Source organism: Gadus morhua, chromosome 17 (assembly GCF_902167405.1).
Source record: "Gadus morhua chromosome 17, gadMor3.0, whole genome shotgun sequence".
NCBI classification, from domain to species: domain Eukaryota; kingdom Metazoa; phylum Chordata; class Actinopteri; order Gadiformes; family Gadidae; genus Gadus; species Gadus morhua.
In genome coordinates, this window is record NC_044064.1 from 18,549,971 (window position 1) to 18,567,482 (window position 17,512).

General features: G+C 46.6%; 1 protein-coding gene across 9 annotated transcripts in view; it reads right to left on the reverse strand.

Annotated features, from left to right (window-relative positions):
- The window catches only part of col6a3 (collagen, type VI, alpha 3), an 83,063-nt gene that overhangs the window by 6,443 nt on the left and 59,108 nt on the right, over positions 1 to 17,512 (reverse strand). For all 9 annotated transcript variants that reach the window (XM_030339118.1, XM_030339119.1, XM_030339120.1 and 6 more), the window contains 31 exons: positions 15,547 to 16,158; positions 14,783 to 15,403; positions 14,046 to 14,645; positions 12,236 to 12,850; positions 11,777 to 12,111; positions 11,030 to 11,108; positions 10,764 to 10,909; positions 10,495 to 10,587; positions 9,463 to 9,516; positions 9,242 to 9,313; positions 9,102 to 9,128; positions 8,923 to 8,967; positions 7,240 to 7,293; positions 7,066 to 7,128; positions 6,216 to 6,281; positions 6,074 to 6,127; positions 5,911 to 5,946; positions 5,719 to 5,781; positions 5,334 to 5,396; positions 5,047 to 5,109; positions 4,662 to 4,724; positions 4,066 to 4,116; positions 3,557 to 3,592; positions 3,329 to 3,391; positions 2,719 to 2,781; positions 2,367 to 2,399; positions 2,202 to 2,238; positions 2,084 to 2,095; positions 1,485 to 1,978; positions 1,031 to 1,133; positions 86 to 787 (listed from right to left, as the gene is read on the reverse strand). In XM_030339118.1, coding sequence (XP_030194978.1) covers positions 86 to 787; positions 1,031 to 1,133; positions 1,485 to 1,978; positions 2,084 to 2,095; positions 2,202 to 2,238; positions 2,367 to 2,399; positions 2,719 to 2,781; positions 3,329 to 3,391; positions 3,557 to 3,592; positions 4,066 to 4,116; positions 4,662 to 4,724; positions 5,047 to 5,109; positions 5,334 to 5,396; positions 5,719 to 5,781; positions 5,911 to 5,946; positions 6,074 to 6,127; positions 6,216 to 6,281; positions 7,066 to 7,128; positions 7,240 to 7,293; positions 8,923 to 8,967; positions 9,102 to 9,128; positions 9,242 to 9,313; positions 9,463 to 9,516; positions 10,495 to 10,587; positions 10,764 to 10,909; positions 11,030 to 11,108; positions 11,777 to 12,111; positions 12,236 to 12,850; positions 14,046 to 14,645; positions 14,783 to 15,403; positions 15,547 to 16,158 — 5,418 coding nt within the window. The remainder of the gene's footprint in view (positions 1 to 85; positions 788 to 1,030; positions 1,134 to 1,484; positions 1,979 to 2,083; positions 2,096 to 2,201; positions 2,239 to 2,366; positions 2,400 to 2,718; positions 2,782 to 3,328; positions 3,392 to 3,556; positions 3,593 to 4,065; positions 4,117 to 4,661; positions 4,725 to 5,046; positions 5,110 to 5,333; positions 5,397 to 5,718; positions 5,782 to 5,910; positions 5,947 to 6,073; positions 6,128 to 6,215; positions 6,282 to 7,065; positions 7,129 to 7,239; positions 7,294 to 8,922; positions 8,968 to 9,101; positions 9,129 to 9,241; positions 9,314 to 9,462; positions 9,517 to 10,494; positions 10,588 to 10,763; positions 10,910 to 11,029; positions 11,109 to 11,776; positions 12,112 to 12,235; positions 12,851 to 14,045; positions 14,646 to 14,782; positions 15,404 to 15,546; positions 16,159 to 17,512) is intronic.

A 17,512-nucleotide genomic window follows, 5' to 3' on the forward strand; every position in this document is an offset into this window, starting at 1 on the left:
AACATTCAAATCAGATAAATAAACCCTCAACCCGAGGGGCAATCATGACTGTGGTAGGTGTTACAGATGTGTGCTGGGACCTTACTGCTGATATACTTGGGCAGCAGCTCCCCGAAGGTCTGGATGTGCTTGTCGTAGAAGTGCGAGATGCTCTGGATCCTCTTGAAGAACACGTCTGAGGGCTCGCTGGCCATGCGCGACAGGACCTTGGCGTCCCCGGCACTCAGTCCGCCGCCCACCCCCAGGATGACCAGGAAGTAGCCCTTGCACTTAACCTCGGTGGCCACGCGCACCAGCGCGTCCTCGTGCTCCTCCACGCTGCCCGTCACGAACAGCATCAGCACCTTCCGGGCGCGCTGCAGCGGCACCAGCTCCAGCACCTGCTCCACCGTCTGCTCCATGGCCGCGGCCAGTGCCCGGCTGCCCTCCAGCTGGGGCGTCTTCTCCAGCAGGAAGTTGACGATGTCCTGGCTGGAGCGGTGCTCCGTCAGGCCGATGTCGGTGCGGATGGCGGCGCCGCTGTGGTTGCGGAGGAACTCGTAGGGCGCCTGCTGGACCACGGCCACTCGGGCCTGGTGGACCGACGTGGTGGGCTCCGAGGACACCTCCAGGTGCTCCACGATGTGCGAGATGTAGCGCTTGATCTCAGTGAACACCGAGGGGTAGGTGGTCTCGGAGCTGTCCACCAGGAAGGCCATGTCGATGTCCACATCAGTGGTGGAGGAGCGCCGGTCTCGGCTGCTCGTCGGGGGCACATAGTCGCACATCTGGTCCGGAGCGCAGGAGTCTGTAGGGGGAGGATAATGCATTGGCGTTATCTCATGTTATCGTAATGTTTCCTATTATTCCCAACTGGTTTTATTTGTAAAGCCCGACTACATTTCATGTGGCTTGAGTGGAGTGCTTCAGTGCTGCAGACGGACAATGTGTTTCCACTTACAACACAATAAGGGCACTGTGCTGGTTGGACGGCTAAGGTCCAAGCACTATGTTGGTGATCTGATCCACGGTGTGTAGGAGCAGCTCTTACCCAGGCACACGTGGCAGCTCATAATCTTCTGGAAGACGGAGTTGAACTGAGCACTCCCGGCAGGTGGCAGCACCAGCACTTGAGCCAGCGCCGTGTTGTTTACCTTCCAGAACACAAACAAGTAAGTCAGCAAACCACCAATACACAATAGAACACACTGGCTGCAGTTACTGAACCCTTTCCCACAATGAAAACAACAAAGTCACTTATGGCGTCCCAACAACCAAAGTGACATCCAAATTAGGCAAGTTGATTCGTATATCTCTTAACAACAGTTACTGTCGCAGAATACAGTTTGTTCCTTGATTCCGCTTTAATTATCAAGGAAGGAACCTAGAGATGAAACCCAGAAGAGGGCCCTCCCCTTCCAGGGAAGAGGAGGTCACAATGGTTGCCAAAGTGGGCCGATATAACGGTAGCACAAACAAGCAACACGGAGATGAAGGGAGGTTACCTGCAGAGCTCTGCTGAGCACTCTGTCCTCGCGGTTCACCAGGAACACCGAGGCGATGCCGGCGTCGTACAGGCGCAGTGCGGCCGTGCTGATAGGCCGGCCATCCTTGATCGGCCCGTTGACGAAGAAGACGGCCACCTTCCTCATCAGGAACCCGCTGCGCACCCTCTTGAAGGTGCTCTGCGCCAAGAAGTTCATGGCGTTTTCCAGGACGCGCTGCTTGCGGGTGGCCAGGGCTTGCAGCCCCTCGATGCGCTGCAGCAGCGCACGCTTCTTCAGCGCGTCGGCGAAACGCACCTCGGTGGTCACCTCGTTGTTGTAGAGCGTGAGCGCCACGCGCGCACCGCGCGGGCAGTTGCTTTCGGCGATGGTGATGTCACGGACCAGACGCAGCACGACGTTGCGCATGTTGTTGAAGGCCGGGCGGCCCACGCCGTCCGAGACGTCCATGGCGAAGGCCAGCTCGGTTGGGTACAGGGGGCACTCCTGCTTGCCTATGAGCATTTGGAGAGGTTACCACTTCTAGCTCTATGGTACAACGTTAGCAGTGTGTGCACAAGTAAAGATCAAAGACGACGGTTTGCCTTCATTTGTCTTACCGTAGCAGCAAGCTGAAATTAAGACAAAAGCCAAAATAATTAGAAGAATAACCCCTTGAAAAGGTCTGAGAGTTCATCATGGACGGGGGTATTTAGTGAGCTAATACGCTTGACTTACGACAGTTATCTCTAATCTTCTTGACGAGGTCACATTGCTGGAGAGAAGGAGAATGAAGAACAGATGTTTGAAACACATTGAGAGTTGATAACTCGACGGTTTTTGGTCTTGTCCTCCAACACGTTTTGTGCATTATGTGAGAGTTGGAGGAACAGAAGCACATACCACAACGCCGGGGCCTCTGGGTCCTTTCTCGCCCTGGGGGAACACAAGCAGCGGTGTTACACAGCTGCAGGACTCTGGGCCCAGTGCCGCCCATGGACAGGTCTTAAAAGGCATTGTTATATAATGGACCATCCTAACAGAACATCAGCGGAGAGCACAGAGCATACATGCACACATACGCACTCATGGAAAAGTTCACAATAACACAGTTTCAACAAGTAATGAGGCTCAAGGCCACTTGAGAGTGTAAACTGGTGAGCCCTATAAACTCCCAGTGCATTGGATGCTATGGCGTTCTATGGAGGATCTGGAATGTGAAGGGCTTGTCGACAGCAGGCGGCGTGTTACTCACATAGGGACCGGAGTATCCACCTTCTCCCTTCTGTCCTGACGGTCCGAGGTCCCCTGAGACACCCTGCACGGTAAACACACACACACACACACACACACACACACACACACACACACACACACACACACACACACACACACACACACACACACACACACACACACACACACACACACAGACACACACACACACACATGCAGTTATTATAACATACATTTCTTATCTATAAATTATGTATTATACATATCAAAATATAACTTGTTACTGCTGTCAAATATATACATATAATGTTCAGCAAGCACACCGTATAAATAACCACCGGTTAAATATGGTCTTCTCGTGAGTTGGACACTTGATCAAAGACCTCAGTGAAAACAAGACAAGAACCAAGCTGACCTTCGTTAAGCGCCTCTCTGCCAGTACTTTATATGTGCAACATACTTTTGCATTCAATCTTTAAGACTTATTCAATGGATATGCAGAGTGCTTTCTGCACTGTGTTATTGAGGCTGTGTTATAGACACAGCAGGGCCCTGGGTTTATACCACGGAGTGACCCGGTACACCAGAGTGTTGACCATAGCGTGGTCCACAGGGGGGCCAGAACTCACCCTCTGACCGCTGTTTCCCTTGGGTCCTGGTCCACCTTCAACCCCCGCACCACCACCTGCACCCTGCTCAGAGACAGACAGGGAGAGAGAGAGAAAGCGAGAGCGAGCGCGCGAGAGAGAGAGAACATGAAGAGAGCTGCTGGGACACTGGCCCTGAAGGGGTCACACTTTCAAATTGAGCCATCTGGTGTCTAAGTACTTTCAAACTAGATCCATGAGAGCCATTACCTTGGGTCCTGGAAATCCTGGGAAGCCTTCATCACCCTGTAAGTCCAAATAAACAAGCAAGACAACAGAGAGACAAAACAAAGGATGTTATAATGGAGCTGGGCTGCGGGGCACAAGCCCCTTTCTTTGCTCTGGTCTGTAACCAAACATACAGCATGTGTCTGAAACAGGCCTCTCTTTGATCTCCCACACATCATATGTTCTTTGTCTATCACATATGGTTTTGTGTGTGTGTGTGTGTGTGTGTGTGTGTGTGTGTGTGTGTGTGTGTGTGTGTGTGTGTGTGTGTGTGTGTGTGTGTGTTTGTGTGTGTGTGCGTGCGTGTGTGTGTGTGTATTTGCTTGTGTGTTTTCTGGAGATGGAAGAGTTAGCCATAGTTTATAAGAGTAATTGTAATGCAACACCTTTCAGTGTCCTGCAGTTGACCTGATTCACTAATGGCTTTGATAATATATTAATGTGATTCAAATCAAACAGTAAAGCAGGAAGGTCCAGTATGTTTCACATGCCTTCCTTCCTTTGGACCCCAAGACACCAAAGCCGTCCCTGCCATCTTCACCCTGGAGGAACAAGATAAGCAAGATGACTAACCTCAAGTACTACTAACACCAAACCTCATCCTACAAAACTTGAAACAACAACATGAATGCTTCCATTATCTGACTTATGTATATAAACAAAGTCTATAATACAGTATATTAGCATGTGACCGTAGTTGCCTGAAAGAGGAAAGCATTGCACTGGAAACATAAATCCTGTTGTCTACTTGATTTAATCCATGCCATATATTCTCAGAAGCAGAGCACACTCTGACATAAATTATGTTTCAACCAGGCCAGACAGTGGAGCACAGACCGGCTCATCCCACTGAGGTCTGATCTGGATCAAAAGCTATGCTGTCCCTTTTCCAAGATGCATGCCAAGGCTTGGGGAAGCTCATGAAGCATGAATAATGAACCTTCTGACACAGCCGAGGCCAGAGGGCTCTCAGATACCCTCGCTTGTGTCACATTGACCAAGTGTTAGAAAAGAAGCACGTTCAACTTGTTTAAGACACTCTTTTGTTCTTCTAGACCCTTTCTACGCTTGTGGTTTCCAGTCTTACGGGTTCGCCCCGCGGTCCCAGAGGTCCGACAACTCCTTTGGGTCCTGGGTCTCCCGGCTCCCCCTGTCCAGGACACGGAGGAAGAGAAGGGAGTGAGGACAGACAGAACCTTTAGCCATCCTACAGAGAAGAAACGCTGAAGTGGCTAACGTTATAAATGAAACTGTGCCGAGTTGATCTGAAATAATTAAGCCCTCATGTTGTATTTTATTTGAACGGGCTATGGAGCTGGGGGGGGGGGGTGTTTCCATAGCTCCAATAGGCAGGCCTGTGTGTGTGCAGTAACATGAGAGAGTGAGAGGCTGCAGCCACCGTGTTTATGACTGAAACAAGGCTTTTATGGGATGGACTTCAGGGGTTGGACCGCTTATGTTCTGCTCAGTACCTTGCGGCTCAAAGCTCCTCTTCTGCCCTTCTCTCCGAGTTTTCCCGGATCTCCTCCAGGTCCCTGGGGAAATCCAAATACAAGATCAGTTATTTGCACACAGCAACAACTAGGCAGATATTATCAGTATTGGACAGTAGGTTCCATGCATTATAAGTTGACCACGGCCCCCCCAATGAATGGGGACTTCCTGAGACATGGGTGGCTGTGTTTTTGGCTGTTCATTACCATCGTCTATACATACATACCACTTTTATTTTTAACATCAACAGTAGCTTGACACTTACTCTTGGTCCAGGATTCCCCTCCTCTCCATTTTGTCCAGGGACACCAATCGGACCGGATATGCCCTGGTAGGTCACAGACAAACACGTAGAACATCAACATGCATACCGCAACATTCTCTTACCCTGCACTCCCAGCAGAGCAGCATCCCGCGGGTAAACCATGGTGGAACACCAACGTGTAAATATACATTATTAGTCATTCCTCAAGGACCAAACATTATGGTCATGTGTGCGCAGCCAACAGAAGCATTTACAGAGAAGGTCAACGAGTGCTCTGACGGAGAGCTCTGCTGTGGCGGAGGCAGACGACGCACTTAGACGGCCAGTAGTGACTCATCTGTCAAACAGTGGGTTAATAAATGAGCAGGCTGGGAAGTGTACTCACTCTGGAGCCTCCGATACCAGGCTCTCCTCCCACTCCCTCTGCTCCGGGCTTCCCAGGCGCTCCCTGAATTGCAAGACAGAGGTGCAGCCGGAAACATTACTATTGTATTCTTCTGTAAAAACATGACAACATATACCTGATCTGACTCATAATAGTTTGTTTGTGATGCCATTTTTCGGTTCCACTACTCACAGGCTGTCCAGCTGAGCCTCTCCTTCCATCAGATCCCTGGTCAATGAGATACAAAGCACAATATAATTAGGATGTGTGCCGTGGTTTATAATCGACCAGGGGGGGGGGTGAGAATGTGGATTCAGACAGTGTGAGGTGCAGGGGTCAAGCGGGCAGGTCGTACCCCTCGTCCTGGCTCTCCAGCGCCTCCCCTCTTTCCGTCCTCGCCAGGCTCTCCCTGTCCACCACAACAAATGTCTGTGAGTTCAAATGGAAAAAATGACAACTTATTTGAAAACAACAACTAAAGTGGAGGTGGACATTACCACTGGGCCGACGTCACCGGGGTCCCCCTTGGGTCCGGCCTCTCTGTTGTCTCTCCCAGTTATGCCCTAGTCGGCACAAAAGAACATGATTAAAGCAGCACTTCGGTGCAGCTCCTCGTCCGAGGTAAAGAGCCGGAGAGTTCCTTCAGTGCGGGCAACGCTGCAGGACCAGAGTAGCATCTGGTGGAGGCAGGTCTTCTGGATATGTTCACATGTTCGGCTGGCTAGTAGCACTCTGGCTACTATCGTGATTAGATAAAGATCCCTCAGACAGCCACGGTTGTTTCAGGTGGAGCCAAGTCTTCTGTTTGCCTCTTCACAGTTCAACAGGCCTTTGGACAATAACTTCACAAAGCCTAGGGAGGAATTTAGACTCTCGAACATACTCCCTTCTACAAACCTGAGCTTTCAAAAGATGAACACACAGCTTTGCTCTGTCTTTTTTCAACTGTAAGGCAAGTCATGTCTCAAACACATTAGGATTGGCCGCTCACCCGTCTCATCTCATATAAGCAGTTGGACCTCTTCTCATCTCAGTTCAGCAGTAATTGTACTCTCACGCTCAACATTTACATTTACATTCAGGGGATCTTCGCTTCCATCCAAAGCGACTTACAACCATTAATGCACACATTCACACACCGACGGCGGAGTCAACCACGCAGAGTGACAGCCAGCTCATCGGAAGCAGTCAGGGTGAGGTGTCATGCTCAGGGACACCTTGACACTCTAGGAGGAGCCGGGGATCGAGCTAGCAACCTTCTGGTTTAGTCAACCCGCTCTACCTCCTGAGCTACTGCCGCCCTATCTCATCAACATCTCATCTCAGTTCAGCAGTAAGTGCACTCACAGGGTCTCCTCTGATGCCCATGTCTCCAGTGTCTCCCGCCTGGCCCTTGGTTCCTTTCGGCCCCTACAAAATGGAAAATAGAAACCACAGACATCAGCATGTGTAGCATGTCATGACCCGCCACAAATGAATGAGTGTGCTTTGTGTACAAGGATAAAAGCCACTATGACTCACCCTTCTGCCAGGGCTTCCACTACCTCCCGGTGGTCCTGCCACACCGCTGAGCCCCTGGAGAGAGAAAGGTAGGTGTTAATTAGTGTATGCAAATACACCTCCCACGTCATGGATCAATCAAAGGCAGCTTCAAATGGCCTTCATTTCTGCTACCTTTCAGCGTTCCTAGTGAGACTGTGCTTTGATGTGTCACGGTGGACATTTAAGTCAGTTACACGCATCAGTTAGGCGAGATTCTCTAGACAAGTGGTTGAAGGTTTTTTACCTTGACACCCAATAGAGGATTTGGTGTCCACCCCGGACCAAAATTGACAAAGATCCAACAGAAACACAGAACACGGCAAACCATGAATTTAAAATGGAAATTAAGTTGTTATATTTCATTAGAAAAGGGCATCACAGCAATGTCCTCAGTGTAATGTCACACTCCTCACCATTTCATTGCGAACTTGCACGATAAACTTAAAAACTCAGCACTAGGGAATTATCTCCCTAGGACAGCTGGATTGGGGATGTGGTCAAGAACGTTAAGTACACAGTACATAATCTAATCTCTGCAATAATAGCTCCTAAAATAACAATAGGAGTGTAATAAAAACTTTTATATAACACTTTTATATAAATGAAGGATTGAGGTTTATGTGGTTGAATGTAGTGAATAGTGAAACAATGAATAATACAGTCCACAATGTGGCTGTCAATTTTTGACCAGTGTGGTTTTGACCAAGTATCACATGGAAGTGAGGTAAAAACTAAAAGGCCTTGGTTACACTTGTCGTTTCAATGTGACTTATGTTATCAGAAGGCCAGATCAGAAAGCAGGTCTGACGTCCACACTTGTAACTTCAATGCGACCTCTGTTTCCCGCCAGCTGCTGAAAGGCTGCTTGGTGGAAGAGGAGCCCTTATGTAGTCGTTACAAAAGCCTTTGTCATTGCGCAGTCATGCATTGTTGCTCAGAGGCTGTATAAACTAGGTTTGTTCGCATTCGTTTAGTGACTGGCCCGAATAGGCTGAGTTCCCCACGCGTTTTACAATAATGACCTCTATAAACTAAATCTCCTGACACCTAAACGTCCTGTCTTCTAAACGTCCCAAATTATAAACTGAAAGTGAAATGTATAGCAGCATAGCGCTGCTGTGTCAAATAATCACATCTCAAGCCCGACTGATGTAGTTTGAAAGAGTATTTTGTGTTGTTTGTTATGAAGATATTGGTTATTCGACAGATTTTCAGGCTCTGAATTAGCGATGTGATGCGGGAAATTAAAGACCGGAATTATGAGTCCTGTGTGTCTATCCGTGTGTCCCTGTCTAGGAGAGGGTGGGGAGTGTACTGATGGCCTCGGCTCTGTCTCACATTTTCGATTTGACATTGTGATCGAGAGTGAGGGAATCAAATAAGTCACACTCTACTAACTTTACCTCGGCCAGAGAACACACAAACGGTTTCAGGTCTAGAGCGCTTCAGTTTTAATTAGGACAATTCATTCCCAGAGCATATATATGCTTTTTAGTCAGGAAATTGGCGGGCCCTTTTTGTCTCACAACCGTAAGTTTAGGAAAGGATGCATTCGGATATGTTAAAGGAAAAGAAAGGATCTGGTCCAATGTTACATCATTGTGTGTGTGCTCTCAGAGTGGTCTCCCTATTGAAAACCAAATAATCAATGTCCACACTTGCCTCTTCTCCATTGATTCCATCCAGACCAAGTTCTCCAAATTCTCCCTGAAAAGAAAAGAGTAATTTTGTTAGAGGTTAATGTTTGAGCTATTCTTTACATACACGTCTTTGTGTAATGGTTTAAATGTCAATGTAATATTTCAATGTGTGTTAATGTAAGATAAAGAAATTAAGCTCACTTTCTCTCCAGAATAGCCTCGGGAACCCTGAACACAGAGAAAGGAATGGCATAAACATGATCAGTTTGATTTTTCTACACATTGATAAGAAATAGCAAAGTACTAAGGGGACCATTCGACCGATGAGTGGAAGTCTTTACCTTGACACCTCTCTGTCCTGGACAGCCCTGGAAACCTTGAGTTCCATTCACACCAGGGGGTCCTCGCTCTCCCTGTCAGTGCGCAACACAGACGGCAATGAGGAATATACTTTAAACGTAAACAAACTGCAACTGAGAGAAGTGTCATCTTTACATGTTCTACATTCATTCTGCACAGATTAAACCCATTTATAGACATCCAGATAGGCCTCCAGACTCACCGGTCCCCCCTCATCACCCGGGTGTCCTGGGCCGCCGACGCCTCCGGGGCCTCCCTGCAAGATCACAAAATGGTACTGTCTACTATCGCTGTGGTTCACAATGATGTTTGTGTGTGTGTGTGTGACGGGGAGGGGTTATGTGTGTGTGTGTTTGTGTTTGTGTGTTTGTGTGTGTGTGTGTGTGTGTGTGTGTGTGTGTGTGTGTGTGTCAGTGTGTGTGTGTGTGTGTTTGTGTACGTGTGTGTGTGTGTGTGTGTGTGTGTGTGTGTGTGTGTCTGTGTGTGTGTGTGTGTGCAAGGGTGGTTGGGAATGTGGGTGTGTTTGTGTGTGTCTATTTGTGAGTTAAAGCGTACATACAATTCCCCTCAACTTGCTTCACAGTTACCATATAGGAAACATTACCAAATAAAGTGAGGTAAAGCAATCCTGATTTGAGTACCTTTCTAAAAGAGCACAACAGTGTGTGTGTGTGTGTGTGTGTGTGTGTGTGTGTGTGTGTGTGTGTGTGTGTGTGTGTGTGTGTGGGTGTGTGTGTGTGTGTGTGTGTGTGTGTGCAAGGGTGGTTGGGAATGTGGGTGTGTTTGTGTGTGTCTATTTGTGAGTTAAAGCGTATATACAATTCCCCTCAACTTGCTTCACAGTTACCATATAGGAAACATTACCAAATAAAGTGAGTTAAAGCAATCCTGATTTGAGTACCTTTTCTAAAAGAACACGACAGTGTGCGTGTGTGTGTGTGTGTGTATTTGTGTGTGTGTGTGTGTGTGTGTGTATTTGTGTGTGTGTGTGTGTGTGTGTGTGTGCGTGTGTGTGTGTGTGTGGAGGGTAGTGAGGTTGTGCATGAGCATTCTTTTTGTAATATGTGTCTGTGTGCAGGCGTATTGTGTTTGTGTGCATGCGACTTGTGTGATTGTGTGAAGGTGTGTGTGATTGTGTGTATGTGTGTGTGATTGTGTGAAGGTGTGTGTGATTGTGTGAAGGTGTGTGTGATTGTGTGTATGTGTGTGTGTGTGTTATCTTTAGGGTGGTCACCTTAGGGCCTGGGACGCCTACTGAACCTCTGTCCCCTCTAGTTCCGGTGCACTTGCAGGGTACAGCACAGCATTCTCTCTCTGCAATATTGTCCTGCAAAGAAAGAGATCAATACTAGATTCAACTTGGGTCGACTTGCAGGTGGATAGGTCATCATTTAACAACAATCTTGTTGAGTGTTTGTTTCTGTGATCAATTGCCAGGTTCAAAGTTAGAGGAATGCGTTAGAACCAATGCACTGCTATTTCCCTGGTTTCTTTGCTACCCACCAGTTCCTCCGCCAGCTCGTAGTCCAGATCCATGACGTTGACTCGGAGGGGTCTGGTGTACCTGAACCCTCGACCGAACTCCAGAAGGAGTGCTTCCTCAAATTTAGGAACTCTCTCCAGGCCCACGACGATGAAACTGTTAACGCCTGTTTGGGACGGTTAAGACTGTGATCAAATGTAATCCTACTGCAATTACTTACCCACACGTTCATAACACATAACAATATATGAGTCAATAGACTTTCACCTAGTGGGGCTTTTCTCACCTGATTGCTGAAGCTCTTCCGTTTTCCTCTTCATCTCAGCGTACGGCGCGTCCAGACCATCAGTCAGATGGATTACAACCTGTTCATGATAAATACCATTTTCCTCAGCTGAAAGTTGATAAAACGTTACTCATATTTCTGACATCTAATTATATTTAGCCTTGCTAAACCTAACAAAGCTAAATAACACAGGGTCGGAAAGTTGTGACATCGCATGAAATTGTGTTGAAGAGAAAATATATTTCCCATAATCAAATATATGATCATTGGATAGTACAGGCAGAAAAGTTACCAATAATACATTCAGGGAAACAATGGGTGAACAAGATTCTTATAGGGAAACGTTTGCATTGCGGGTAGGGAATACACAGTTGACAAAGGTAGGCGGGAGAGGCCAAGTTAAAATGCAATACACTATGGGGGAAGTGAACATGTCTGCAAGTCTGCAAGACAGGGCTGCAAGACAGTTAAACACATCCACACAACAAAGAAGTCAGTTGATTGGCCTGGCTTCAGTATCAGACTCAGTGGCTCCAGTGGGAATGCAAATCTGAACTACCTTAACCTCTCTCAGTTAGAGAGAGGAAGGCTGGTATCTTAAGGTCCAAGGAGAATGTAAATAGTTCCTTTAAGATTGACTAGTAAATATATAAACAAGGTTAATGTAATGTTTATAATTGTGTATTATAGTTATGATTAATATTTCCGCAACATTAAGATAAGGTATAAACAGTTTGAATTACCCACCTTGACAACATTCTCATTCCTGGATTTAAACCTGCTAGTGTAGCCTGAGATGGTCTGGGCATTTAGTACAAATGGGCCACGACTACGCAATCCCTTGAAGGCCTCAAACAGGACATCTGCGTCGTCTGTGAAGTCCAACTGGGTGGCTTGTCCATTAGAGTCCATGGCCAGCACGCCGACCTGCACTGAAGGGAGCTGTCCAGACGAACAACTGATGGACGCCATCTTGGTGATTCTTTGAAGAATGGCCCCCATCTTACTTTGGAGGTTGGTCTGAGCGGAGAAAATGTTCTGGGCGCCAACGTCAAAGCCCACCAGCACTTCCACATTGCAGGCTTTAGCAGAGAGCAGGGTATTAGAAATGCCTTGGCTTGTAAAGGGAAAACTGTGTGTGCAAAGTAACAAAATAGAATACTGAGACATAATACAATAATACAAAAGGTGGTATGAAATAATCACCTTTGGAAGCTTCCACAACGCTATTACAGAGCTTGACTCCGGTCACCTCATCGTCCAATGTCTCCAGGATCTGCTCATTCAGCTCGGACAGCCCTTCAAATCTACTTGCCCGAGCAATAGTGTGGGACTGGCTTGCTAGGTTTTCCAGCTCATCCATCATGTCTCCCACCCCCACTGCATAAACTCTGACCCCACTGGCCTTCAGGGCGAGTGCAGCCGCCTTACTGTCATCTGAGGAGCGTCCTCCGGTAAGAACCAACAAGACCTGCGGGACGCCTTGATCTTTCCGGCTGCCTCTTGCTGTTGTAAAGTGGTTATCCTGCACGTGACGGATGGCTGCACCTGTGTTTATCCTACGCCCCCCTTTGTATTCCACACTACCAATGGCGTTAATGACATCATCCCTGTTGGGGTAGGTGTTGAGGTAGAAGTCATTTGTGACATCTGTGGCATAGTGTGCCATGCCGATCTGCAGCTTGTCTCTCTCGTTGTAGAAGAGGTCAACAAGATTGTAAATGAACTCGATCACCGTCTTGAAGTTGTCCTTGCCCACATTTAGGGAACTATCCACCAAAAACACAATATCAGCCTCCTTGGGTTTGGGAAGGCCTTCAGCTGAAGATTGTAGATGGAGAGTGAAGAGTTAATAAACAGTGAGATGGACATCAAAATGTATTTGTGCATAACAGGCAATGGACTTTCTACCCTGACACATGTGTCGTTGCTAGTTTGCAACTGGCGCAGAGCGTTCTTTTCCCGCCACGCGCCTGTAAATTAGGGAATGATCTTGCAACCCAAGGGGCGGTTTGACGAAAGGAGGAGGCGTGTTCTGGCGCAAACGTTCCCTGGTGTTATTTTGCAGTTTCAGAAAACAATTGCGCCACAAACCAGGAAATACCTGGTTTAAAGTCAGTGGTGCATTGTTCTGATGTGATTTTAAAGGTGCATGCATAATGTTGCTTGTGCACCTTGCGCATACACATTGCTTCTCTCATCTACTTAGCCACACATTCTTGGTAAATTATTTGGGAAAGAACAGCTGATACAGCGGTAATAAGTTGTACTTTTAAATCAATGCATCTGCAAACACCGTACGGCAAACACATATTTTCTTGACATCATGAACAAGCCCATATCTTTTAGGATTGATGAGTATTTGATTGTGAGAAAATTTGTTTTACCGCGAGTGAGTGTTAAAAAGAATGAATGAATGCGGCCGAGCGTATGGGTAAAAGAATTAATGAAAGCGGGCGCGCGTGTGTGCACCTGTTTAAACACATGCAAACTAAACACGTAACGCATAATACAGTCGATGGCAATGTATATTAACGCATGCATATTAGGAACACAAGTCGATAACAATAATGCATACAATACTGGTAAGAAACGATGTTTGTTAATGTATTGCATATATCATTAAATAGAACCGCAGTTACCGCATATCATATGTGTGTTAAGTTTTTTTTGCCGAAATTTATTTGAGGACTCAGTGAAGTTGTGGAAGAAAACGCTATTCCATGTGTTAATTAGGCCATATTATTTGGCCATAAACTGAGCCATTTGAAGTTTGAAATTCATGTGGTCATGCATCTGTCTCATCGGAGACTGCAAACACGCTGTCAAAATATCAACTCGTCAGATTCAAATGCACTCATCGCCACAGAACCACCCGCAAAGTTACTGGCGCTTGGCGCTACTCACTTGCGTTTCAGACCGTTAAAATAGGGCCCAATATGTTTAATTAAACAAAAGAATTACAGATAATCTCAATAAACTAAGAACGTTGACGTGTCTTGCATGATCTACTTACATGTCTCTTCGATGTCTGTAGGAGTTTCAGGGAAGGGATCTCCACTCAACCTGGCAATGAACTTGTCGTCGGCGCCAGGGAGTCCGGGGAAGCTGGAAACTTGGATAACGTCTTCTGGGCTTGTGGCAATCTGTTGGAGCTGCCTTGTATCAGCTCCGCCAGCTCCAACACCAATACAGTTGACCCGAGAGCTCTTAAGCAGAGGCCCATAAAGGGACACATCAGTGGGAGAACGTCCTCCCGTCAGCACGACAAGGTGCTGCGAGGCCCCCGCATGGCGCATCCCTGTGGATGATATCAGCTCGTTTCGGATGACATACTCAATGGCTTGAGCGAGGTCCGAGGACCGCCCACCCATTAAACGCAGCCTTTTGACAGCATTGAGAACGTCAGGTTTGTTGCCGTATGTGTTCAGGGAGAACTCTCTCTGCGCTCTGTCTGCGTACTGCACTACGGCAATGCGAACTTGATCAGACTGCACATCGAGCTGCTGGATGGTTCTGAGGATGAAGTCACGGATATGCGCCAGCCCCATGGCCCCGGTGTTGTCTGAGCCATCGACAAGGAAGACGATGTCTTTTCGTCCAAGATTAAGAATCGCTGTACAGCAGGAAAGAGAATGAACAATAAAACACAATAGGTTTGATATGGATTGAGCTTCATAAATGTTGTTAAATTTAGGCTCTCCTGGATCTGAAAACCTGGTATGTGCTTTTGATACAATTGAAATGTCTTACTTTTGACCTTTCTTTCTCGGTCAATAATAGTGGAGATATCATCATGAGTCATCGTGTTCACTGACGCAAAGAACTGCTGTTCCACAGACGGGAGCTGTTGGAAGCTGTCCACTGTGTATGTGAGCTCTTGCTTCAGCGCAATCGTTCTCAGTTCATTGGCGTCAGCGTTTCTTGAACCAATAGCAATAGGTGCCACCATGCTGCTCTTGAGTTGGTGCGCTGGACGAGTCACATCGTCCGTGGACTTGCCACCTGTTACTAGAATGAGGAACTGTGGAACAGCCTCCTCGATACGGCTTCCTGCTGACCTCTGGTAGATGTGTTTAGAGACCCAGTCAAGGGCACGGCCGGTGTTTAACTGGCTCCCTCCTCTGCTCTGAAGCCTTGCCACAGCCTGCCTGACCTCTTCTTTGGTTGAGTACTGATTCAGGAGGAATTCCATGTGCGGGTCATCACTGTATTGCACTACTGATATTCTGACGTTGTCCAGTCCCACATCCAGCTTATCGATAACTCTCTTGATCATTTCGCGGATAGACTTGAACTCACTGCGTGTTGCGGTTGAGCCGTCAACTAAAAACACAACATCCCTTTTGTCTCCATGAGTGGTTATTGTTGTAACTGCAAAATAAAGAAAAACATAAATATTATTTGGTTCCTACTTAATGCATTTAAATACAAACATATTTACTTGTAGAGCAGGTATGGCAGGTTAAATTACAAGACTTGTGTGTATCTTAGGACTTTAAAGATACAACAATTACCATCTCGGGTTGGGTAAACAGGCTGCATCGCTGCGAGATCATCATCAGATAGCTCAGTGAGAGTGGTGATCAGGCTGTTCTGGACGGTGTAGAGCCCGGGAAGGTCATCCACAACAAGGGCAAAGTTGGGAACATATGCAACTGCTTTGAGCTCATGAGAGCTCACATCCCTGGTCCCAATACTGAAGGGGAGAACACCGGACCTTTTGAGGGTGGATGCAGCACCAATCACATCATCTGTTGAGCTTCCACTGGAAACAACAATCACAAACTGAGGGACACCCTCTTGCTTCCTGCTTCCACGGGCTGCGGTTAGGAAATCCCGGTTCACAAACTCCAAAGCCTGGCCAAGGTTGCGCTGACTTCCTCCTCTTTGCCTTACCCCTTTGATCCCATTCAAAACACCCTCCTTGGTTGCATGGGTGTTCAAATACATATCAGCATTCGGAGAGTCACCATATTGGACAACACCTATCCGGATCTGGTTTTCGCCGACATTGAGATTCTCCACAACTCGGCGCATGAACTCCTGGATAATAGGGAATTCCCGTCCAACACTCGAGGATCCATCAACAAGGAAGACCACATCCTTCTTTGGACCCAAGGACGAGGCTAGAAAAAGTGAGAAAGAAGGAAATTAGTGTCTCCCCCACTGAAAGAATGTAAGTGGCATAAAGGCCCTACAGCTACCAATAACTACGAGGCTCAAAATGCAACGTAAGGGTTTTACATTTAAAATAACAATTTGAAGAAAAGTCCACGTTCAGAAAAACATTTAGATGAAAAGTCAATTTTCAAACCTTCTGCTGTATGAAATAATATCAGAGAAGTGAATCACAAATGAGGAATAATAATACCGCATATATAAAGCCATACATTTTTGATGTTAACCAAATGTAGTTTGATCCAGATAATTGTTTTTGTTTTCTTTTATTTAACAGACCAACTCATTTAGAAAAATATCATGTAAAAGTCGTGTCAACTTACCTGCCACGGTAACATGTTTTAAAGCAAAAAGCACATCTACAAGGATGTCTGCGAGAACTCCAAAGTCAATGATCGGGATTGTATATGCATTTGACAACTCAGTGGACAAAGGACTAACCAGGTTTACACCAATGAAAAATATGAAAATGTCACGAGAATGGACGGACAGAGCCTGTTGAATAAAGCTATCACTGGACGGTCCTCCTGAAAGTACTATCAACACTTGTTTGACCCCCTCGTGATGCCGACTCCCAGCCTGGGTGGTGAAGACCTTATCCAAGATGTACTGAAAAGCTGCTCCAGTGTTCCGCTCCCTCCCTCCCCTGTGCCTGAGTGTTCTTATTATCCTGGAAACAGCGTCTTTGGTCGGATGAGATCTCAAATAGAAGTGAACCTTTGTATCCCCACTAAACTGTACTACGGCAATTCTGTCCTTGTCTTTGGCGATGTCAAGATTCTCAGCAATCCTTTGTGTAAAGTCACGCATTGCGGGAAATCCACTTCGGCTACTATCAGAGCCATCAATGAGAAGCACCACATCTCGTCTCAAGGCGCGCAATTCTGTACAAGAGAGTGTCATAATGAGACAGTATGTTTGGTTGACAAGCTGATTGATAGGTACAGACAGTAATATACAAATATCCTTGGTCTTAATAAGTTCAGATAAGAATGGATATGGACAAGGCATGCCAACATCATTCACTGCAAAGAATGATGTAAAAAAGCATCCGAAGAGAAAAGATATGAATGGCATCTTTCAGGAACACTGAATGATTGAATACGTAGCCCAAAATAATTAAGATCAGCACATGCTCTCTAGCAAGTAGTACAATTTTCTTGAACCACGGATGATGGCAAAGAAAAGTCCAAAGAAAAGATTGGTAAATATTTGAAATGAGCAGGCTAAGACTCTGATTCAAAAAAGAAAAGCACATTGTTCTCATTTCACCAATGAACAACGGAAAGAAAGGGCGAAGAA